Here is a 25,943-nt window from a genome sequence, read left to right as displayed (position 1 = left end):
ATATCTTTTTGAGTTAGTGTTTTCATTTTCTTCAGATAAGTGCCCAGAAATGGAATTTCTGGATCATTTGGTAGTTCTATTTCTAAATTTTTGAGGAATTTTTATACTGTTTTCCATAGTGGCTGCACTAGTTTACATTCCTGCCAGCCGTGCACAAGGGTTCCCTTTTCTCCACATCCTCACCAGCACTTGTTATTTATTGTTTTTGATAATAGCCATTCTAAGATGATGCGTGAGGTGATATCCCACTGTGGTTTTGATTTGCATTTCCCAGAAAATGTCTGTTTTCATATGTCTCTTTGATATATTTATGTTTATTTTTAAGTTCCCAGTCCATTTGTTCTAATACTTATGCTTTTGAAACTGGTATAAGTTGTCCTGTTCGTTGATTTTTTTTTAAGGTAGTGGTACCCCTGGGTCCAAGGAGTGGTCTTGGGTTGTATATTTGCAGTGAATGTGGGCAAAACGTGGACACGTGGGCTGGAGTGTCCACGTGCATACATGGTTCTTTGAAGTATGGGGTGTGTTGGAGGTGGCAGGAAAAGGGGGCCAGACTCTCCCCATGTGGGGGCATGAAGTGTCTCAGAATCCTAGATTTGAATTTGACTTTCCAGGCCATTTTGAAGGTATATTCGTCATTGTACAGAGATAGAACATATTTTAATTAATAATCTATTAGCTTGATTGATAACTTTAATATTTAGACATATGTATATGGGCCTCTTTTTGTAATCATGGTGCTGTAGGGGCAGGCCTGGGCCCAGCTATTGATTAGGCATGTGATTTCTGACAAAAGATTTAGTTTCTACAAGACTTATCTCATTTTGAATTGCTGGTGTAAACTTTTATATTTTAATCCTGATAGGGCATTCTTCTTGGATAATTATTGTATTCTGTGTTTTCCACTCCCTGTGTAAGAAAGAAAAATGTTCTATAATGACTTTCTGAGAAATTCCTTTTACACTTTATCTGACTATTGAACCTTATTTTCCCTCTTATTTTTTTCATCAGGATTTGTCTTGTAAAAGAGTCTGTGGACTTCACCAAACATGTTGGTTCCGAGATGTAATGAAATTCCACCTTTAATGGAACAAACCTATTTAAAAAATCATGTATCTAATGAAACTAGGCTTGGATAAAATCTTCAAAACATATCAATATTGAATGTACCAATGAAAGGCTCAGGGTTATTGTTTACTATCTAAAATAACAGTAGAACACACTCTTTCAAATTTGAACAATCTAAAGATTCCTTTAGGGTAAACACTTTTATATATCTAATTTATGGTGATTTTATGTGAAAAACGTTCCTGTGTAGTTTGGAAATACGGCTGAGAACTATTTTAAAATCTTGTTTTAGCAGTTTAATTTGGATATGTTGAAAGTTTCCATAGTTCCCTTTTAATACTGGATGCAAAAAATAAAGCAATATAAAAGAAAAAAAAAAAAAAAAAGCAAAGCCAAACTAGTTCATTTTAAATAAAAGGAAATGTATTCCTTAAATTCCAAATGTGCCCAGCTAGCATATTATGGAATGGACATTGCTGAAAAAAGATAATATTAGGTTACAGTCTTCCTCATTAGTGATTTTTAAACAAAACTATAATTTCCTGGGAAACAAAAACATTTCATTTATTTATGTACAGTATTTACTAATATCCCCGCTTGTTCTTTGGTGGATTCAAGATGACAGGAAAAAGCCAAATAAAAATAGGAGAGAAAAAAAAATAATAGGAGAGAACTAGTGCTGAATGGGAAGGTTTTGATGCCCTCAATAGTAGCACATTTAACTCTTAGATCTGATCATAGCTTTTTAAGGAAATTTCCAGGGGATGGTGGAGAACAAGCTAGGGGTCTTGAATGTTTTAAAAATGTGAAATCCTAAGGGGAAACCTATTGCAAAATGGAGACAAACAGCCACTTTGGTGGAAGAGGAGGAGTGGAGCCCGTGTGCCCTCACGACATCCCCTGCCCTTCAGGATGCTGCTGTCGTGTGGATTGTGTGATGTGACATCACCAAAACCAGTTCACCGAGCCCCAGTCTAAGTGCTTGGTGGCAGAATTACTTCGAAGTTCACATTACTTTTCCCATCACTTACTTACTCTTTAAATTTTGTAGCTTTTCTTCTCTCCCAAGAGAATTCATGCATTTGTGCTAATTTTCAAAAAGGACTCTGTTTGATTTCAGGATATGCAGACCTGCAAAGGGTTTGACCATTAGCTAATATTTCAGATTAAAAAAAATTTTTTGGATTGTTATTTTGGTCTTATTTTATCGTTTCCTTTTTATAATTTTTTTTAAAGAAAGGGCAAGAGGAATACTTTTTCTGAGTGTTGCTTTTTCTTTGTCTTTGTTTTTCTCTGAAAAGGAGAGAGGAAGTAACAGACTTCTCCAGTCCATTCACACTCACCTCCAAAGTAATCTGATTAAGACACTATTTTCATCATACAACTTCCCACCTTGGAAACCCTCAAAGATTCCCTGTGGTTTTTGAATGAAGTTTGTACTCCTCAGTTAGGTCTGATTCTATCAGTCCTTAATTCCCTGCTCACACCAAACTCTAATTAAGCTACTTGAGGCACTTTTCAGGTTTTCCAATATGACATGCTCATTTCTTCTCTCAATGTATTTTGGTTGGTCTCCTGCCCCACCCACCCTGGTTTTTACCTACCCTGTAGCCTTCCTTATAATCACCAATCCCATTTTCATCCCTATGATGACCTGTAGTACTTATCTATATCATTATTTTGACTTTCAAATGTATGATGCTCTCAACTGCTTCGTAATTATACAAATAAGATTGAAAGTCTTTGAGAGCAGAGATTCTATCTTATATTTCTTTGATTCCTCAGTAAATGTAATGCTGGATTCTTTTTTTTTAATTTTTATTGGAGTATAGTTGCTTTACAATGTTGTGTTATTTTCTGCTGTACAGCAAAGTGTATAATGCTGGATTCTTTTTATTTATTTATTTATTTATTTATTTATTTATTTATTTATTTATTTATTTATTTTCGGCTGCGTTGGGTCTTCGTTGCTGCGCGCGGGCTTTCTCTAGTCGCAGCGAGCGGGGGCTACTCTTAGTTGCAGTGCGTGGGCTTCTCATTGCGGTGGCTTCTCTTGTTGCGGAGCACGGGCTCTAGGCACATGGGCTTCAGTAGTTGTGGCTCGCGGGCTCTAGAGCACAGGCTCAGTAGTTGTGGCACACGGGCTTAGTTGCTCCGCGGCATGTGGGATCTTCCCGGACCAGGGCTGGAACCCGTGTGCCCTGTATTGGCAGGCGGATTCTTAACCACCGCGCCACCAGGGAAGCCCCTAATGCTGGATTCTTAATAAATATTTGTAAGATTGAAATGAAAATTAGCAGGCATTCTGATTGTGATAAATTTGAATAATAGTCTGTGTTGATTTTACTTGATTAAACTATTTGACATTTGCCAAATGGATTCTTGATTTGCCGTTGATTATTGCATAATCCATTCACTGTGAAGTTTTGTAAATTAAGATTAATTGGAAAAATACGAGTTTTCAAAAACCAAGGAGAAATGCTCTTATTACTTTTAGCTACATGCGATAATTGGACTGGTAATACTGTTTCTGAAGTAGAAGTCTATTTTTCATGTGAGAAGTACTAATTTATGGTTGACAGCATTTACAGTTGTTTGCCAAAAATGTAGAAACAGCTTGTTTTCTTAAGTAAAAAGTGCTCCCTCTAGTCCTGTTTTCAAAAGTATTAATTTGAATAGCAAGCGCTTATTAGATAGTGCAAAGCTATAAACACCATCCAGTTTGGGTTAGTTTATTTTTTTAAATTTTTTATTGAAATATAGTTGATTTACAAAGTTGTGCCAGTTTCAGGTGTACAGCAAAGTGATTCAGTTATACATATATATACATGTATATGTATTCTTTTTTTAGGTTCTTTTCCATGATAGGTTATTACAGGATATTGAGTATAGTTCCCTGTGCTATACAGTAGGTCCTTGTTGGTCATCTATTTTATATACAGTAGTTTAAATATATATATATATTTTTGGCCACACTGTGCGACCTGTGGGATCTTAGTTCCCCGACCAGGGATCTACCCCCGCCCCCTGCATTGGAAGCACGGGGTCTTAACCACTGGACGACCAGGCAAGTCCCTGGGTTAGTTTAAATGTCAAAAAATTTGAGACTTTACTAAACTGAAATGAGCAAATTCCCGTCCAAACGGCACAGGTGAGGAGTGCAGAGACTTCTGAAGGCACCTGCATGTCAAAACTCAACAGTGTTTATTCAGGGTGACTCACTGTCTGCTTAGCTTGGCGCAGAGCTAATCATGGTGTTTTCTCAGTGTTGGGTGATAAGAACTCTCTTTAGAAGTCATGGGCATGGTTTATTGTCAGACTCTAAAATGATGCATCTCTGGAGATGAATCGTGCAGAGAAGTCTGAGACAGAGAATCATCATGTTCCTTATTGAGGGAGGGTGCTCCCCAGAGGGATTCTGTGTGGGTGGGGTTAAAATAACGAGTTTCCTCGCTCCTGTCATCTTCAACACATATTACCTGTTTATCCTTTCATTGTAGTATCTTTCTGTAGGGGTTAATATTCATTGTTAATTGTGTTATACCTTAAATACCTTTAAAAAAAAGTTATACCCAACTTTCCAGCTAGGCCAGATTTTAAGTGAGTCACATTTTTTATGATGAAACCAGGTTAAAGATCTTTCCAGATATTGTTTGAAGAGAACTGATTCTGGTATGAACTTGGACTTTACTTTCGAGTACTGAAAACATGGATGTTGGTGAGGTTATATGTGCGATGGCCAGGGGCAGCTGACTATTCAGTTTTAAATGTAACTTGACCAGGCTGTGTGGATTAAATTCAGATGTATTGTGGGAAGGATCAAGAATGAGTTTTTCCAAGAAGTAATCAATCAGATAAAGGACGGAATCATAGGGGATTAGGCTGCTAAGTGACTGCAGCTTCCCCCTACCTCTAATTGCAGAGGAAGAATGCAGAGCTCCAACCAAACATTACAAAAGTAAAAGCGGCACTTTCGCTTTGCTGTGTTTGGGGGCAGTTATAGGAAGTTGTAGTTAGGCTTAAAGTAGACCGAGGGATTTCAATGCCAAGAAAAGCATTCAGAGCAAAGGAGTAAATGCTGAAGTTTGGCCTACAAAGCAAATAGTTGCAAGGAGGGAGCTAACTTTTTTTCTTTTTGAAGAAAAATAAAAATAACATGATTTGAGGAAGTAAGAATTGTGAGGCTACCCATTCACTAATTTTATTGGATGATTGTGTCTTCATGCTGTTATACTTAGATTTTTATATAAATATCTTTAATAAATATTTATAAGTATCTTTAAATATATCATTTATTAACTTGTTTAAATTAATATTTCCTTTCGAAGGGTGAATAACCTTTTGGTAGGTGAAACTGTGAACCTAAAGTTGTAAATGATGGTAAGCATTATAAGTGGGAAAGATTAGTTCATAATTAAGAGTGGGCTCGGGCCCATTCCCCCATTCTCAGGATGCACAGTTACATATTTATAAACAGGTTCTTAAACATAAAGGTTCACTAAGCATCATTTCCAAATCTCTCCTGCCTGCAAATTCATCCCCCTCACATTTACTGTGACCCTTAATCTCAGATACCTCTCCTTTCCCCCATACTTAAAGCACCCGCAACCTGACATATATTCCCTCTATCCTACTGGGTTACATATTGATACTCAGATGCATATCCCCTCACCCTCAATGAAGCATGCAATGCTAAGTGCAGATACATTTGCAGACTCAGAAGGGCATGCAGGCAGGGAGGAGAAAAGATCCACTGTTGGCTGGGTGGGAGATTGTGAGTGGAGATTGCTGTGTGGCTGCTGTGAATAGGAAAGTGGTTGGAAAATAGATAATGAGAGATGACGAGTTAAGGGGCCACGTGTTACGATAATAATTAGTTGAGGAGTTAATGCACTGTTCTGTTAATGCATCTACAAACTGCTTGACCTGAGACCAGCTGTTGAGACCAGTAATAATCCTAATGAGTGGAAAAGGGCACAGGTGTTTAGTGCTGATCCAGGTCAGTTGAGAAATATAGCTGCTGTTCTGTATTTAAATATAAGACTTTCTGAATCCAGGACTATTATTTGCAACAGAGTTGAGTTAAAGAATATTTGAATAAGGGATGCAAAGTGTTGAGAATATTAGTGTTTCTAAAGCATTTTGAAGATTAGGAAAAAGTGCTGTTTAAATGCTATTATAATAATTTTTAGAAGTAAAGATGTCATAGACCCATTAAGACCTGTTTTATGGCATTTATTGATGAGCACTTTCTTCAGTAACAGTTGATTTTCACCTGGGTCTCTTGCCAGTATGCTGGGCTCTGCCACACTCTCCTGTCTGCATAGATGACATTAGTTTCTTTTTTTGCAGCAAGGAATAGATATTATTTTGTCTCTATGAAGAAGAACGTGAGATTTGGAGCCAGAAGGAGTTATACAAACACAATATGATCAATTCTCTTTCATCTTTCGTCATGTCCTTTGATTTATTGTTGCCTGTGAAATACAAGTCTTAGAATTGCATTCGAAGCTCTGTGTTGTTAGTTCTTAGCTTTGGATGCATATTAAAATAACATGAGGAACTTTTTAAAAGTACCAAGAACAGGGTGGGGTTTAGGCATCTGAATAGTATCTTTCTTCTATTCTCATACCTTAATTGAGATTTGGGTTTAGAACTCTAAGGAAATACAAAGAATCATCTTGTTGATTTTTACAAAAATATCCTATTGTGAATTTGGGATTGCATTGAATCACAACAGGATTCTGATCAGTTTAGGGAGAATTGACATTTTAACAACACTGTCTTTCATTTCATGAACATGGTGTATCTATTTACATTTTATTGGATTTCTTTCATCAGTATTTTGTAGTTTTCAGCATACACATCTTGAACATAAGTTTTAAAAAAAATTTATCTGTTTTTCATATTTTTGGTGATATTGTATTTCCAATTTTCTTTTGCTAATTTATAGAAATTTGAATTTTTTATGTTGACCGTGTATTCTGCAGCCTTGCTGAAGTCCCTTATTATAGTGTTTTGGTAGGTTCTATATATATTTTTTTGTAGGTTCTTTGGGATTTTCTACACATAAGGTCATATTGTCTGGAGTAGATACAGTTTTATTTTTAAACTTTCAATCTGTATGCATTTATATTTTTTTCTTACTTTATTGCACCAGCTGTGTTCTCCAATGTGGTATTGCATTCTAGTAGTGAAAGCAGTCATCCTTGACTTGTTCTTGATCTGAGTGGAAAAGTACTTAGTCTTTTCATCATTGAGTATGATGTTATTAGCTGTTATTTTTTTTTTTTTTAAGATGTCCATTATCAGACTGAGGAAATTCTTTTCTTTTCCTGGTTTTCCAAGAGTATTTATCAGGAATGGATGTTGAGTCTTGTCATCTGCATCTATTTGGATGATCGTATAGCTTTTCTCTTTGTACTGATTGATTTTCAGATGTCAAACTAGTGTTACGTCACTGGGATAAAGCCCCCTGGGTTGTGGTTTTTAAATCGTTTTTATATATTGCTACATTTGATTTGCTCACATTTTGTTGAAGGTTTTGTGTATGTGTTCATGAGGGATACCGACTTCTTATTTTCTTTTGTTGTAATGTATGTATGTGTTTTTGTTATCAGAATAATGCTGGCCCTCATAAAAGAATTGGGAAGTGTTCCCTCCTTTTTTATTCCCTGGAAGAGAGCAGAACTGCAATTATTTCTTCTTTAAATGTTTAGCATTTGACAGGACAGCTCTCTGAATGAGGAGCTTTCTTTTTTGGAAGGCTTAAAAATACAGATTCAACTTCTATAGTGGATATGGGCCTATTCAGATTACCTATTTCTTCTTTTTTTTTTTTTTTAATTCATTTATTTTTGGCTGCGTTGGGTCTTCGTTGCTGCACATGGGCTTTTCTCTAGTTGCAGCAAGCAGGGGCTACTCTTTGTTGCAGTGCGTGGGGGCTGCTCTTCGTTGCAGTGCGCGGGCTTCTCATTGCCGTGGCTTCTCTGGTTGTGGAGCACGGGCTCTAGGCACGCGGGCTTCAGTAGTTGTGGCACATGGGCTCAGTAGTTGTGGCTCGTGGGCTCTAGAGCACAGGCTCAGTAGTTGTGGCGCATGGGCTTAGCTGCTCCGTGGCATGTGGGATCTTCCCGGACCAGGGCTTGAACCTGTGTCCCCTGCATTGGCAGGCAGATTCTTAACCACTGTGCAACCAGGGAAGCCCTACCTGTTTCTTCTTGAGTGAGCTTTAATAGTTTCTGTTTTTCAAGGATTAGTTTGTGTCTATCCAGTTCATCTAAGTTGTTGAATTTATGGACATAAAGTTTTTGTAATATTTCCTTATTATTTCTGTAATGTTTAGAAAACCTGTGGTGATATCCCTTCTTTCATTTTTGATATTGGTAATTTGTGTCTTCTCTTTTCTTAGTTAGTCTGGCTAGAGATTTATCGATGTTATTGGTTTATTCAAAGAACCAGCTTTTGGTTTCATTAATTTTCTGTATTGATTTCCTGTTTTCAATTGCATTGATTTCTGTTCTTACTCATATTATTTTTTCCCTTTTGCTTGTTTTGGGTTTAATTTGCTGTTCTTTTTCTTGAGTCTTCAGATGGAAGCTTAGGTTACTGGCTTAAGAACCTTCTCTTCTAGTATAAACATTTAATATTTATAAAGTGAAAAGTGCCCACTCTTTCATTTCTTTCCTTTGGCTGCCTGCTTTTGACCCTGGATGCAACTAATGTTATTTTTTCAGTATCCTTTCAGACAGCTTATGCATATACAAATATATGAACATATTATTTTACTCTCGCCTTTTTAACATAATTGCTAGATTGCATTCTAGCAATTATTTTGTTCCATGCCTTGCTTTTTTTTTTTTTTTTAAGTAATCTATCTTGGATATAATTCTCTATCTTTCATATGTTTTTTTTCATTCTTTTTTATGATAGCCTAATAGCCAGTCTTCTATTAATAGACATCTAAAGCTGGGGCCGGGGCCTTGGGGTTTTTAATGGTTTTATTCTTTTTATATATTTTATTATGGAAATTTTCATTATGGAAAATTTTATGCATTGCAGTTTATATATCTTAAATGTTTTTTAGCCTGTATTTTTCCCTTTCATCATTCTCTCCATTAAACCATTACCTTTGTCTAGTAATGGTAACCCTCACTTTCCCAGGATTCTTTTTTTTTTTTATACATTTATTTTAGTATTTATTTATTTATTTTTGGCTGTGTTGGATCTTCGTTGCTGTGCGCAGGCTTTCTCTAGTTGCTGTGAGCGGGGGCTACCCTTCGTTGCGGTGCGCGGGCTTCTCGTTGCAGTGGCTTCACTTGTTGCGGAGCACGGGCTCTAGGCACACGGGCTTCAGTAGTTGTGGCACGCTGGATCTAGAGCGCAGGCTCAGTAGTTGTGGCGCACAGGCTTAGTTGCTCCATGGCACGTGGGATCTTCCCGGACCAGGGCTCAAACCCATGTCCCCTGCATTGGCAGGCGGATTCTTAACCACTGCGCCACCAGGGAAGTCCCTCAGGATTTATTTAAAAAAAAATTTTTTTTTAATTTCTTTTTTTGGCTGCGTTGGGTCTTAGTTGTGGCACGTGAGGTCTTCGTTGAGGCATGCGGGATCTTTTGTCGTGGCGTGGGCTCTTCGTAGTGGCGTACAGGCTTCGCTCTAGTCGTGGCATAGGGGTTTTCTCTCTCTAGTCGTGGCGTGCAGGGTCCAGAGTGCGTGGGCTCTGTAGTTTGCGGCACGCAGGCTCTCTAGTTGAGGTGCGCAGTCTCAGTAGTTGTGACGCGTGGGCTTAGTTGCCCCATGGCATGTGGGATCTTAGTTCCCTGACCAGGGATCGAACACACGTCCCCTGCGTTGGAAGGCGGATTCTCTACCACTGGACCACCAGGGAAGTCCCGGGATTCATTTTTTAAAACAATTTTTATTCAGAAATAGAAAACACCTATGGAAGAATAACTAAAACAAAGTACAGTTTAATGAATTGTTATAAAACAAGTATCCATATAAATACTCCAGAGGCCAAGAAATAGAATGTTGTCAGCACCCCAGAAGCCCCTTGTGTTCTCCTTTCTGTGTTACAACTCCTCTCTCTTCCCCCAGAGGTAATCAGTATCCTGATTTCTGTGGAAATCTCTTCTAAGATTAGTTTTTACTTTCCCCTGTGGAATTTCCTGGGTATTCTTAAATCATGAAATCTGTGTCTGCAAAAAATGTTTCGAGCAAGTTTACCTTAAAAAATGTCGTTAGCTGTGCAGCAACGCTTGACTTTTCTGCTGGTGAGCACTTGCTCTTCATCCTTGCTCTGCTGGTCATCAGGCTTGCTCACTCTCGCTTTGAGCTTCAGGAATACTTCCTTTTGTCGCTTCATCTTTCTGGGCCACTTTACTTCAGGATAGAAGCTGCATCCATCAGAGTTCTTAGCTGTAAGCAGTAGGAACCATCTCTAGCTAATTCATTAAAAGGATATGGGTGACCAATCGGCTTTCTAAGAAGGTTGGGAAAGTAGGCTTGATGACCACACTGCCAAGAACAAAGCTCAAAATCATACCACAAAACTGGTCTCAGGAAGTACCTCTGCCACCAAGCTGGGCATAGATATTGCTGCTTGTGCTCCTAAAGCCACTGATGCTGGGCTGTGGTTGCTGCCATGAGAATCTCTGTCCCAGCTCTCAGGATGCTGGATGTAACTGCTCCTACTGCTGACATCCTCGCCAGGTGGATTCTTTGGAGTTCTTACTTCTACAGGTTAATTGTTTTCTATTTGAAGTCTAGAGCGGTGCATCTTATTGGTGGAGCTTGTATGATGTGCCCCTGTCTTAGTTTCAAAGAAAGATGGGAAAGTTTTTTTTTTTTTTCTCCTGCTTCATACTTTGGTAGTGGGAAGTATACTTGTCATATAAGGTAGGGTGTGCTTAAATGTAGACTCAGCGTTTGGATGGTTGGCGACCAAAGAGAAAATGTCCATTGTAAAAGGTCTGTATCAGTCTTGGAAATCCATCACTTTTAACACAGTTGTTGCTCTTTATAGACACTCACGTTGCTCATATAATGCAGTGAATATTTGACATAGGACTATTTTTTATCATTTCCAGGTGATATATTGCCAAGTACTATATAAGACATGGAACAGAATCTGTATTTCTGATGAACTATGTATTTTAAAAGTCCCATTCTAATTTTAGCTAGTTTTGGGGAATTCCTGTTTTATCTTATGAGTAAACTTAATGAGATGTAATAGTTAAAAATCAACTGTAACAAACATTGGTGTCTCCTGGCAGTATTTTCACTGAGAATTTTCTGGCTTATTGACCATTTGCCTTTTTTCAGATGTGATCTTACTGTATACAAAAAGAAGGTTTGGAAAGTAGGAGACACTCTCTTAGGACCATGAGTAAATATAAATAGGATGACATTTTCTTTTCAAAACCAAGATGATATAGTTCTCATTATTGCAAAGGTATTTTACTCTAAGTTACTGTGAAACTTTGTAAGCACAAGCTTTATAAAATTAACACAAAAGCCCATTGTTGATTTACATATATGACTTTAAAAACCGGCTAGTGAAGTTTTCATCTTCTCTGAAACCAGGACATAGGTGAATGGTTGGAGCAGTGACCACAGGGGTTGGGGCCTTGCCGTTATTGTCCTGGCTCTGCAGGTGGTGCACAGCGTTACTTTGAGTAGTTCATTTATGGTCTACATTTCATCTTTCTAGTTCCTGAAGAAGAATTCATAATACTGTCCCTTCCCCTTCACTTTTCTTACAGTGGTGGCAGGAGATCTGACACAGATGTCTCAGATGAGACAGATGAACTTCTTAGAATAAACACATGGTAACATAAAGGTTGTTACAGTGAAAACAAACAAAGATGAAGGTAGTATAAAGTCTTTATAGCAACATGCATCCTGTTGCCTTAGTAGGTAACAATAAACTGTTGTTATAATATCCTGATGGAAGGACACACTTCTGAATTATTATTCAAACCAGGTGGTGCCTCAGATTTGAATACTTAAGCACCTCAGCTGTGGATTTAATGGGCTAAGTTGGTAGGGTGTTTAGGTTCATTCATTTGGCCTTTGCCTACAAAGCCAACAGAAGTTGCTTTATAGGGTGTTTCTAAACTCATTTCCAAATAAACCAGGTTAGTTTTAATACCGTTCGCATAGCATATGTGAAGCCTTAATTCTGTAAAGGAAAAAAAGAATCCAAGGTTTCTAAATGTGGTAATATTGTAACAGAAGGGCAGGAATCAATTTACTGGTGATACATTTGATTGCTTTTGTGGTTCCAGATAGCAATTATTTCTAATATAATTTATTTTGCAGTGAGGGCCGAGGCAAGTTGACGGTATTTTCAGTTAAAGCTATGTTAGCAACCATGTGTGGTGGAAAAATGCTGGACAAATTGAGATGTAAGTATTTTTATATTATTTGAAAGATTTTATTTTCAAATTAGGACTTTTAAACACTTTTAAATGAATGTTTTCAGAAATTTGGATGATGGTCTATTGAAGTTTTTTGGTTTTTTTTACTACCATATCACTCATTTTACAGCAGCTGGCTCAGAGTATGTAAGTTATGCCACCTACTGTTCAGATGGAAAAGTTGGTTGAATTAATTTTTTAATTTTTTTTTTTTTTTAGTTTAAAACAAAACTCTGAAAAGATTCAGAATAGTAATGTGGACATTAAAAAAATTCTTTAAAAATGTTTTCCATATTACTAAAAATTATGCTTGAAGGTGATTTGTTGATCAGTTTTAATTAGAAAATAAATTTTATCACTTTTACCGGGTTTGGTCAAGTTTAGCCCTTTTCTTAATCACTCGATGCTTTGTCAGGTGGTATTTCTTATGATTAAACTGTTTTTTAGTACCTCAGATTCAAGTGTAGTTATTTAGAAATTGATAACCTATTTATTCACTTATTTTTCCTTAATTTTCTTCTTACTGTTTACCATTTTGGCATTTTACTGTTCAGTAGATACTATTAGAAGGTGGTTAGATGAAACTGAAGGAGATAAAATTCACAATTACTTAATTTTTCTGCTTATCATTTCCATTTATTCACTCAGTAGATAGTCCTTCACTGCCTAAGGTATGCCAAGCATTGTGCTAGGTGCTATACATATATTTTCTTACTGAATCCTTAAAATTTCTTTGAGCAGCAGGTGGTATTTTCTCTGTTTTATAGATGAGTTAACTAGGGGGCCAAGCTGGGATTTCAACTCAGGCTGTAGCTTCAGAGCCCTTTCTAAGGCACTCTTTTGTACTCCACTATGCTCATCCTGTAGTGGGAGACACACATTCAAAGTGCCCTAATACAAGTATCCGTGGAGTAAGAAACTCTAGCAGGTTTCACAGAGGTGAGATTGAAGCTGTGGGTTTTCATGAAGTGCTGAGAAAACCTGTGAATTGATTTGTTGAAGAAACTGGGTCATCTGTCTTGTGGCATTTCTCATGGACTAGATTTTGATGATTGCATCCCCGTGATGTTCCTCTGTGCCCTACATTTTTTGTTTTAATTGAAAGATACAGAATCTTCAACAGATTCAAGTACAAGCTTTTGGGCAAGATTACTTCATGGGTGCATGTTTGTTTTCTGTGCTTTTTCTTACATGTTACCATGACATTAAAAGTTAGAAAGCTAGAAGGCTCACTAGATATAGATTTAGATGTCTAAAGAAAGGTCTTAGTATATTTGGTCAATGTTATCTGGTTATCTCATTTCAAAATCAGCCACAATGTAAAACAAAGTTTTGACAGAAAAAAAGGTATAGTTTTATTTAAATACTTCTGAGTTTTTTTCACATGGTATCTCAAAATATTACTCTTTTGGGCTGAAATTTCTTAATATTTTCTTAATTCTAGCATGGTGTTTTTCTGAATTCTAGCATGGTGTTTTTCTGAGGATGATAATATAATACGGATAAAATTATATTTCATTCACAGAGAAAAAGAAAGTTGGGATTTTGTCTGTTTTTTAACGATGATGATACCAGATAAAGAAGTATACATTGCCATTTTTATTAGGACTGGAGAAACTGGTTGAAAATAGAAAATTGATTATATAACTGCACATTCTAGATGATTCTGGACTCTTTAAGTTTCTGTGATTAAATTTGCTACATTTACATAGAGCTGGTACCTGGCCCATAGTAAGTGCTAAAATTTTGCCAAATATAAATTGTTGATTGAGAACTAAAATTACTGCAGCTCTCTGTTGTAGCTATTAGTGAAAAGGTGCAAATCCTAGTTCTGTGTGAAGTATTGAAGGGATCCAGGTGATAGCAGGTGGGTTTTTTGTTTGTTTGTTTGTTTATTTATGTGGCTTTTGAATTTCTTAGAGGAGCACAAGCGACCAATATTCAAGTGGCACAAAAGTACACATACCTAGGCAAATGTGACACGTCAGTGCACTCTCAACACCACATCGTTACACATTGTATATGGAAATACAAGCCACACTAGGTCACTTAATAGCATGTTTACATGATTCAGATAGATTTAAAATCTGGTTTCTTTATCTTCTTCACGTTCAGAATTATGGTTTCTCTACCATCTGTTGCTCTGTTTCATTATTATTATCTTTTAAAATTAATTAATTTTTTTTTTTGGCTCCGTCAGGTCTTCGTTGCTGCGCGTGGGCTTTCTCTAGTTGCAGTGCGTGAGGGCTACTCTTTGTTGCGGTTCGCGGGTTTCTCATTGCAGTGGCTTCTCTTGTTGCGGAGCATGGGCTCTAGGCACGCGGGCTTCAGTATTTGTGGCACGTGGGCTCAGTAGTTGTGGCTCTTGGGCTCGAGAACGCAGGCTCAGTAGTTGTGGTGCACGGGCTTAGCTATTCCGTGACATGTGGGATCTTCCCAGACCAGGGATCAAACCAGTGTCCCCTGCATTGGCAGGTGGATTCTTAACCACTGCACCAACAGGGAAGTCCCCCTGTTTCATTATTTTTATTGTACTGTAATTATCTAGACTAGAGAGTGAGATGTTTAACCTAAGTAACACTTTCAGGTATTGAAGCCTATCTCCACTTTTTTGTTTTAATCATCTAGGGTGGAAACCGCTTTAAGTGTGGTCTGTGCCTTCTGTTTTAAACAGAGCTCACTGATCATAATTTAAATATTTTTCATCTCTTAGGGATGTCATTCTCTGATGCATTTAGGGCTAATTGTGAGGCTCTGGGTTGTTTGTCCCTTCTCATGTTTTCAGACTGCTGTGTTTTTTCAGCTTTTGAACTTTTTGTCATTGGTGGTGTCGGTGATGGTATATGCGTGTGTATGTGTGTGTACGTGTCCTTTATCGCTGGTAAATGTGATGGTATTATCAGTGTACCAGTCTCAAGAAGTCTACTTTTGCTTCTGATTTACTTTTCATATGCTACTGACAGAGAAAACATAACCAGCCTTCTTAACATTCTATTCTGTTAGAGAATGGACGAAGTGATTACTCGTATTGAGAGAAGCACTCACTTTCGTAGTTTCGGCTATTGTGAGAATCCTTTTCCCCTTGCTTTCTAGTCACAGCTGTGTCCTACTTAGTTGAGGTGGCTGAATAATAGTGTAGAAGAAGGTAGCTGTAACACTGTATTGTAACATAAAATGATATTTGACCATTTTTTCACTTTTTTCTTCCTACTTGTTCCCTTGTCTTTGTTCTTAGTTTCTGCAGCCTCCTCCCACTGACTCTACTTCTGTTACCTCTGTTAATGTTCCCATTAAGTTAGATTTTTCTAACTTATGGAATATGCCTCAGCATTTCTACTTTTATTTTTATCTTTTTGCTTTTTACCTCTTATTTTAGAATTTTTTCCTTTAATTTTTTCCCCTTTTTCCTTGATCTGTCTTTGTTTGCTTGTTTTAGTGTCACGATGGCATTGAAAATGACTTAACTAATACTTGTGTTTTTAGTTTGAAACATTTCCTCTTTTAAGATTTTTTTGATGTGGACCATTTTTTTAAAAGTCTTTATTGATTTTGCTACAATATTGCCTCCGTTTTACGTCTTGGTTTTTTGGCCACGAGGCAGTGTGGAATCTTAGCTCCACGACCAGGGATCGAACCTGCACCCCCTGCATTGGAAGGCAAAGTCCCAACCACTGGACTGCCAAGGAAGTCCAGAAACATTTCTTAGACTTTTCAGGTCTCTCTTAAGAGAGTTTCTGTCCCCAGATATCATTCATTTATAGATAAATGGTTAACTGTTGTGACCGTTAGGGACTGTATCCTAGATTCAAAGGCAACTTAAGTCAGGATTCTAAATACCAATGATTTATAATCAGAGTACAGACTTTGATTATCAGCATGATGAAAACTCAATAATGTCAGAAACCCAAAAAATAACTCAGAGAAACAAAATTTACAGACTGTAAAACCCATTATTTATTAAACCATACTAATTATCAACTAATTTAACTGTGATTTATTTACTTTGTCTAATTCTGCTGTTTTCTAAGAAACTTATCTCTTATGCAAACCCCATCTGTTTTGCACTGAAAGATAGGAGCAGATGATTCATGCAATTTATTTTTAAATCCTTTAGAAAACTGGTGCCACCATTTTGAAGGGCAGTCTAACAGTGTGTCAGAAAGGCTGTAAGAATATTTGTATCCAATGACTCAGCCTGCTTCTTGAGTTTATCATGAGGAATTAATCAGAAGTGTACCCCAGGTTTTACATATATTTATTGCAACACTTTTAATAATATATGAAGACTTAAAACAGCTTTAGTGTCCAAAAGTGAGAGCTCAGTTAACACTTTGGGATACCGACACGATTGAATATACTGCCTTTAAAAATATGCTTCAGATCAAAATGCATAAATGTAATATAGTTTTAAATAAAAATTTATTATGCACTTAGGAAAAGAAAGAAATATACCAAAATGATAACACTGTTAGGTATTTTCTCTGGGCTATAGCATAAAAATGGTTTTATAATAATAATTTATATTACTTATGTTTTTGTGTGTTTTTGATAGACCACACTTTGAGCAGCCAGAGAAAAGATGACCTGAGGTGTTTTTTCTCAGAGCTGGCAGTTCTAACATTTCAATTGTTTGCTTCCTTGATGTTTCATTAACGAACTGTAGGGAGCCAACCTTTGAAGTATAATTAAGCAGTTTCACCTGTTCAAAATTTAGCGTCCTCTCTTACAGTCTTCTAACCACCTGTCACTGCATATTTATCCTGGCTGGTTTCTGTTAATCATCTCTTCACTTCATTAGCCCGAAGTGACTCTTTAATCTGAATATTTGCCCATATTCACATTTCTCGTATAACCAAAATGTTTTAGAGCTAGAAGCAAGTAAGAAATGAGTCGTACGTCTGCGCTTTATGAAAAAGAAAAAGATAAACAAAAACCAGGGAAGGCCTGGAGACTTGTCTAAGGTAGTTCCTGACTCAGTCAACACTAGAAGCCCAAGGCATGGCTGAATCCCATCCTCCAGCCTCACTCTGACTTAATGAATGATGTAGCAATATTCATGAGTTTGGGAATAAAATATGCACTTGGATTTGGTTACATATAGATATTTATAAACATGCAGATGTTTATACATGTTTTGTGGGTTAGGTTGCTCAGTTGGTAGAAAGATGACAGGAGAAGATGAGAGTCATTTGCCAGGAAAACTAACATATAGAAGAAAATGGCTTTCTTTTCTATAGACTTGAGTCTTTATTGTAAACAGCCCTATCATCTTGCAAAAGTATATGGTTGGTCATGTGGGGATGAGAGGGGAGTGGATAGATGGATAGATGCAATGAGTAAAGCCAGGGTCATTATCACCAGAAAAAAATTTGAAACGTGTGAAGATGGTAGAATAGTAACATTATTTTGCCACTACACAAAGGACAGAATATTTTAAAAAGTTTGTACACGTGTGCGTGTAAGGGCTTGATTGTGGGTTTTTCACAAGGGAGAAAGCCTGTATTTTTATCTGGAAACAACTAATGGGAAATTAGCATACCTTCTTTCAGAGATGTATAAATAGAGAGAGAATTATTGGGGAAATCAACCAGTGATCTGGGAAGCAGTTTATTCCCTTAATGCCAGAAGGGTTTATGGCTTTAATTAAAGGACTCGTTTAATTTTGGGGATGTTTTTATTAAATTGTCTCTTATTTATTTCTTTGGTAAGGTATTTTTATATGTATATAGTAAATCACACTTAGATTAATTGTTATATTTCATTTACAATAAAAAATTAGCAATTATTTTCAGTGTTTTTGTTACAGATATGAGAAGCCTAATCTAAAAAAAAAAAACAAAAAAACTGTTTTAAACAAGTAACTCTAGGAGTCATGACTTCTAAGTAATTACTTAACAGTTTTGAGGTCTACCGGTTTTTCTCTTAAAACCAACCAACCAACAAACATGTTTCTGCTTGTTCTCTTACTAGTGTAATGTGGGCCTATTAAGTTATAGTTTCTTTTTTCATTGATTAAAATTTTTTTACTACTTTGAATCTATTTTATGACCTAGTAACTAAGTATAACTGAAAGTAATACTTTTTTTGAGGGGGAAGTTAGTCATTTCACTATCTAATCACTCCTTTGTTGCTCTGAATGAGTTAGGTATAGATTTGGTGGTGTGGATGTATACACATATGTTTTTGTGATTGGAAGCTCTACATATGTGTATTTATCAACATATACTTGGTAGCTGAAGTCTCTGGTCTTGAATATTTCTACCATTAGTTAACTTGCTAGTTTCTCCATTATGAATACATTGAGTGGCAACAGAAAACTTGACTAACAGTGGCATAAAACCATTGGGATTTATTTTTCTCATGCAACAATAAGTTCAGAGGCTGGCAAGTTCAAGGTTGGTACCATGACTCAGGGATGTCATCAGAGACTTGGGTCCCCCCTGTCTTCCTGCTCTGCCGTATGGCTTTCCTCCTAGGATTATAAGTGACTGCTCTTTACTGCGCCTTATTCTCATTTTAAGTAGAAAGAAGAAAGATGCCTCTATCAGGAAAGCAAAAGCTTTTCCACAAATTCACTTCCGAATTACGACGTGCACAAGAGTCTGGGAAGTAATTTTTAAGGGGAACACGTTGCCATTCTAATCAGAGTTCAGTTCGGGAGTGAAAATGGGAAAACAGATACTGAGTAGTAGGCACCTTGCAGTGTCTGCCACATCCCATATTTCCCCTTAGTTTTCATTCAGATTTAATGGATGATTATTTTCTTCATTATGAGAACAGCTGCCAGCTATTTGAAAACTAAGTCATGATGCTCTTCCCTCCTTCAAAGGACGTCAGTTATTCACATAATTGGTAATGTCTTCAAAACTCTGTATCTGCTGTCTCGAACTTCAGCCCAGTACTCTGCTTCTAACTGCCTACAGGATGGTTCTACTTGGAAATTTGCTGATTAGTTCAAATACAGTTATGTTCAAAGCTAAGTATCTTTATCTTCAATTTGGTTATTTCAGTCAGGGTTGTCAGCATTTTTCTGAGCTAGAAGCTTAAAATAATCCTAATTTTAGAAATTCCTTTATTCTCTAATCCAGTTTGCCATCAACTTCAGTTTCCTGCATTGAAATGTCTTGGAGTTGACCAAGCCCTCCCCTCAATACTGTCACTCCTGTAATTCTGACTCTCACTTCCTTACTTGTGCATTATTTACAGGGTTTTCTAGCTGATGTCGCCAATCTTCTTCTTTCTTTTTTATTCATTCTGCCAGTCATTAACAGTCTAATTTTCTTGAAACCTAACTTTCTAAATATTTCTTCCCTACTTCAGCACTTTTAAACCAAATCCAAATTGTTTCCTCTTTCAAACTTTTCATTCATAACATACTTTTCTTATTCAGTCTATATTTACCTTTACTTCACAATATAAATTATCATAGTCAGAATATTCTCTTTGATGCACTGTTTCTTGCCTACCACCACTAATAGACACACTCTATAAATTCCTGCCACAGAGACTTTTATCCTACTCTCCTTTTTTTTTTCCTAAATTGAAGTATGGTTGATTTACAATATTACATTAGTTTCAAGTGTGCAACATAGTGATTCAATATTTTTAGAGATTATACTCCATTTAAAGTTACTGTAAAATATTGGCTATATTCCCTGTGTTGTACAATATATCCTTGCAGCTTATTTATTTTATACATAGTAGTTTGTACCTCTTCATCCCCTACCCCCATCTTGCCCCTCCCCACTGGTAACCACCAGTTTGTTCTCTGTATCTGTGAGTCTGTTTCTGTTTTGTTATATTTATTCATTTGTTTTATTTATCCTGTTCTTCTCTAGTTGTGTCCCCAGACCCCCACCCCCAGCCTGTTTTCACCTCATCATTCCAAATTCTATTTTTCAAGGCCAGGCTTCTAAATTTCTTTCTTGACAGTTCCTCCCTATGTGTTTTTGTATCTATTCTACACTATATTTTGAAGAAGTGTGATGTAATGGAATGTCTTTGCAGTCAGATAAGTGTGGGTTTAAATCTTGATTTAGCCACTTAGTAACTTTTGACCTTAAGAAAGTTAACCTTTCTAAGCTAGTTTCCTTATCTATAAAATTTAAACAATTATGTGCATACACATGTGCACACACACACCTTTTTGTGACAGTAAAATGAGGTAATGTTTAGTAAACTGTAGTAATACTTAATATTGGGGATTGCTACGTGAAAACAAAAACCAAGGTAACAGTATTTTAAACAAAGTTGAAGTTTATTTTTCTCGTATATAAAAGAAGTCCAGGAGTATGTAGTCCAGGGCTGGTATGATAGTTTCATGTTCATCTGGGACCCAGGCTTTCTATATCTTTCTTTTCTATCATTCTAGTGTACGATTTCTACATAAAAGTTGAGATTACCACATAGTCCAAGGTGGCTGCTGGAAGCTCCAGCCATCGTAGCTGCATTCCAGATAGCAAAAGGAGAAAGGAAGAAAAGGTCTATTTCCAGTGCAGTCAGCTTTCTTCAACTAGCCTTCTAGGAAGTCTCTCACAACCCTTCTGCTTATAGTCTCGTTGTCCAAACACCTAGTCACATGACTGCAACTTGTTAGAAGAAGGCTTCAAAGTTTAATCTCTTAGTTGGGTACATTGCTGCACAAAATAAAATTAGTGTTCTGTTACTAAGGAAGGAGATAAGAATATTGGGTGTCTACAGCAGACTCAGCCATAGTTACCTGTTGTGGTGCCTGGCAAATGGTGAGGTTTAACAAATATCTTATGCCTCCCTTCTTTCTGTTCTATTTAGAGTCAGCTTAGTGCTTTATTCTTCTTTGCTACATGTGTATCTTATTTTTTCCAGCTATGTTGAAAGTTTCTTGGGGGGGATAAGGACCATGTGTCATACTTCTTTGTTGTTTTTCAAAACACCTAGCAGAGTACTTGGCACTTGGACTACTTAGTAAGAACTTAGTACATATTTGTTAATTAATTGATTTTACTTTCTACTAGGACCATACTTCTTTTAGCCTCTTGTTGGATTTTCCCCACCGCATGGGTATTTAATACTTTTCCCTCAACTACAAGCTAGCAGCTCTTATGAGAGGAATGTACTGGAGATTTTCATTCCTTGATAATTTCCTGTTTTCTAATGCCTTAAAAGTTACCCTGTGGAGTTGATGATCTAAATTTTATCTTTCTTTGATTAATGTACTTTAATGGTTGTTTTTTTCCTACACCTGGTGCTTTGGGATACATATGTATTTCTAATATACCTGTTCATTATGAACATATAGAATATGATTTTTAAAAATGCCATGTTTGAAAAGGCCTCAGGAAATTATTTTTCTCTGCATATTTAACTCACTGATTTGTTTGTAAGAAAGCTGAATAGTTTGAAAAGAAAACTTAGGTTAAAGTTGTCAAGTTGTTTTGAGCTCCTGGTTATTTTTCTTTTTCTCCCCAATTATGGGTGAGAAGAGAGAAATAACTAACTGGAGATAGGAAACTCTCTACAAGGAGATAAAGAAATAGTAGTATTACTGGAACTGTCTTTCCAGCTGCTTGGGTCAGACTTAATGTAAAAATAGGATCTTATAGTATCAAAGTATCTTGTGATAGAAGAGATTATATGAGTTCTTTTTATTCTACTCTGGAACTTACTAAATGGAATATTTTAAATAAACATACTACACAGGAATATATTACATCATTAGTATATGAATATGCAAATACAATACAATTTCTTTCGTACCCTATCACCAATATGCAAATATATTCATACACTCAAAGATGTATATGTCTTATATAAATATGTACATAAATGTAAGAGATAAAGATATGCTGCTACAAATTGTTCTTGGAATAAAGTGAGGTGTAAATAAATGAAATAAAAAGTTATATATTGTCCAGTTATGTATGCTCAAAAAGAGTAGGTAGGTAGACATACATGAGTGGTTATGTGATGTTTAGGTAAGACTATTAAGTGGGTGGGAAAGAGGGGCCTCATCAGCAAAGTAACCACACAGTGTTAATGAGAATGAGAATACATGTTAACTAAAAATCATAATAACTTTATGATACTTTTTAATGATGCTTTTGGACTGGTATACAAATGACATAGAGCTGTTTATAAAGAGTTGATATTTCCTTATAGTTTGACTTTATTTGGTTTTGTTCTCATAGATGTTTTCTCCCAGATGTCAGATTCCAATGGCTTAATGATATTTGGCAAGTTTGACCAGTTTCTGAAGGAAGTTCTGAAGCTCCCAACAGCTGTCTTTGAAGGGCCATCTTTTGGTTACACAGAACACTCAGTCCGCACCTGTTTTCCACAGCAGGTAAGGACGGGTTTATAGAATGTAGGATTAGAAGGGCTCTCATCCACCCCTCCACCTTTTGTCAGATTTCGCCAGATTGCTTCACTCGAGGAATATAGGTCTTGAGTAGGGGAGGAAAAAGAACTTTTAAGTCAGAGGAGTGGATGTAGAAAGAAGGGGGGATTAAAAATTCACCTGAGAACTCTTTTCTTGGAAGAGGGGAGGCAAGTCTTTTCTGAAAAAATGGTAACAGTTGAAATATTTTAAATTACTAAAAATTTCAAGAAAAATGTTTAAGGTAAAGTATTTATCTTATTGCTGCTCGACATATATTACTCTCCCTAATGAGTTTTTTAACTGTGAAGTATAGGAATTTTGATATAAAACTCAATATAATACTGGATTATTGTTTCCTGAGCACTGAAGACAAGGAATGCTTATACAGCTCTCAACTGCCAGCTCAAAATCCCTCAAGGGTATACTGCCATTTTCATATGAAAGAAAGATAGATTTGGTTTCTTCTTTATTTGTGAGTGTCCTTTTGTGGTCCTGCTGTAGAGGTTGAGTGTATTCCTGAGATCTTAACTATGCCTCAAAGAAGTGAGAGCAGAGTGGATGCTGGCTGTAGCATCCTTTTTTTTTTTTTTTTTTTTTCAGGTAGAGATGAGATAAAGGAGCTTCATGCTAAACTCAGAAAGTTCTGTAGAGCAGAGAATTAAGAAAAAATATCTATGTTAAAACTAGTAGGTAAAAGATTATTGGAAATAGGATACTGACATAGTCTGAAAGTATCTCCCCATAAGATATTTGTTAATTACAAAGGAAACATAGTAACTTTACAGTGGAGAAACCTGATCACTTTAACCAAGTGATCAAACCCATATCACCAGTAAAGGGAGAGGCTGATAACCCTGCCTATTGATAGGATGCTCTGAGAAGCACCCAGTGTCACTGCTGTGGTTCTCCTGCCAGAAAAGCACAACCTGAGTCTCATTGAGGAAACATCTGACAAAGCCAAATGCAGGATTTCTACAACATAACTGGCTTGTACACTTTAAAAGTGTTGGTGTCATGAAAGACAAAAAAAAGACTGAGGAACTGTTCCAGATTACAGGTATCTAGAGACATGAAAACTGAAATGATCCAGAATTTTGTTGTTGTTTATAAAGGACATTATTGGGACAGTAGAGAAAATCTGAATAAATTTTGTAGACTCAGAGAATTCCCTGGTGGCGCAGTAGTTAAGAATCCGCCTGCCAATGCAGGGGACATGGGTTCAATCCCTGGTCTGGGAAGATTCCACATGCTGCGGAGCAACTAAGCCCATGCGCCACAACTACTGAGCCTGCGCTCTAGAGCCTATGAGCCATAACTACTGAGCCCACACGCCACAACTACTGAAGCCTGTGTGCCTGGAGCCTGTGTGGCGCAACAAGAGAAGCCACGGCAATGAGAAGCCCATGCACCGCAACGAAGAGTAGCCCCCGCTCGCCACAACTAGAGAAAGCCCGCGGGCAGCAACGAAGACCCAACGTAGTCAAAAAATAAAAAAAAATTTTTAAATAAAAAACATTTGCATTTCTTCTAAAAAAATTTTTGTAGACTAGATAATAGTATTCTGTCAGTAATGGTAATTTCCTGATTTTGATACTTATATTTAATTAAGAGAAAGTCCTGGTTTTGCAGAAGTACAATCTGACATATTTAAAGGTAAAGGGACATCTCTTTTGTACTGTTAACATTTGAGGAGTCTGGGTTAATGGTAAATGGGAATTTTGAAATAATCTTCTTAACAGCGTTTCCATAAGCCTGAAATTATTTAAAAGTAAAAGGTTAAAATATAAAAGGAACAAAACTAAAGGTTTGAGAACTGAAAGGACATTGTAAACCAGATCCTCCTGACCTGTGATACTTTGATTCACAAAGGAACCAAGAAACAAACACATACACATCCGTTTTTACATTTAAAGTTAAGAACTCATATATGTCTGAATTCAGCCTTCCAAACAGTATTTTACAGCTTGTCTAGGGATTACTCGGCTTTAGCACCGAAGGTGCCACCCATAATACAGGAGAGTTATTTTTATTAATTTCTGAGGAGACGTTCTTCCCAGATTTCTACACACTTTGGCTGATTGCTTTTGTGGAAATTAGTCTCTATACATTATTTTTTTCTCTAAGCATAAGTGACAGTATCAGCTTTTAGCATATTAAAAATATCTCTCTGCTTCAGTTATTCTAATAAAGCATAGTTTGCATTTTGCCCCTGAATATGCATTTTTCAAGTGATATGAGGCTATCCAAACATATCCTGGTACAAGAGTGTCCTGCATGGGGATATATGTATATGTATAGCTGATTCACTTTGTTATAAAGCAGAAACTAACACACCATTGTAAAGCAATTATACTCCAATAAAGATGTTAAAAAGAAAAAAAAAGTGTCCTGCAGGTGTTAAAATACCCTACAGAGATATAAGTGAGGATGAGTAGGATGAAGACACCACAACCAGTTTTCATTTAGAACTCATCTCACTGCTGCTGCTGCTTTACTAATACAATCACGTCAAACAGCTGCCTCCACAGTCCTCTGGGATAATCTTGTATATGATACTTACGTGGCTTTTCACATAGATGCTTCCTGGAGATCAGGCTAAAAATTGATCAAGTTCTGGAATGCTGCTGTTAAATAGTGTCAGGACAGGCAAAGGAATTTATACACAGAAGTATCAGTGAAGAACATTTGACCAATGGATGATAATTATGTGAGGCACTAAACCTAAAGTAATCTTTGATTAAATCGTAATGAGAGTACTAAAGTAAGACTCTGAATTGGAATAGCAATTTAAAATGTTGAAGAATATAAAAAAATTCCAATTGTTAATTTTAAGACTGCTGTCTAGGGACTTCCCTGGTGGCGCAGTGGTTAAGAATCCATCTGCCAATGCAGGCGACACGGGTTCGATCCCTGGTCCGGGAAGATCCCACATGCTGCGGAGAAACTAAGCCCGTGCGCCACAAGTACTGAGCCTGCGCTCTAGAGCCCGTGAGCCACAACTACTGAAGGCTGCGCACCTGTGCTCCACAACAAGAGAAGCCACCACAATGAGAAGCCCGCGCACCGCAGTGAAGAGTAGCCCCCGCTCACCACA

General features: G+C 36.9%; 1 protein-coding gene across 11 annotated transcripts in view; it reads left to right on the top strand.

The window, feature by feature from the left end:
* The window catches only part of DTNB (dystrobrevin beta), a 251,519-nt gene that overhangs the window by 52,613 nt on the left and 172,963 nt on the right, over positions 1 to 25,943 (top strand). For all 11 annotated transcript variants that reach the window (XR_011076469.1, XM_068563945.1, XM_068563946.1 and 8 more), the window contains exons 5-6: positions 12,395 to 12,480; positions 22,659 to 22,813. Coding sequence is in view for 10 of the 11 variants with exons in the window: in XM_068563945.1 (XP_068420046.1) it covers positions 12,395 to 12,480; positions 22,659 to 22,813 (241 nt within the window). In the remaining variant the exon portion in view is untranslated. The remainder of the gene's footprint in view (positions 1 to 12,394; positions 12,481 to 22,658; positions 22,814 to 25,943) is intronic.

The sequence above is a fragment of the Eschrichtius robustus genome, chromosome 15 (genome assembly GCF_028021215.1).
Source record: "Eschrichtius robustus isolate mEscRob2 chromosome 15, mEscRob2.pri, whole genome shotgun sequence".
NCBI lineage: Eukaryota > Metazoa > Chordata > Mammalia > Artiodactyla > Eschrichtiidae > Eschrichtius > Eschrichtius robustus.
This window is presented reverse-complemented; position numbering and strand designations above follow the sequence as displayed.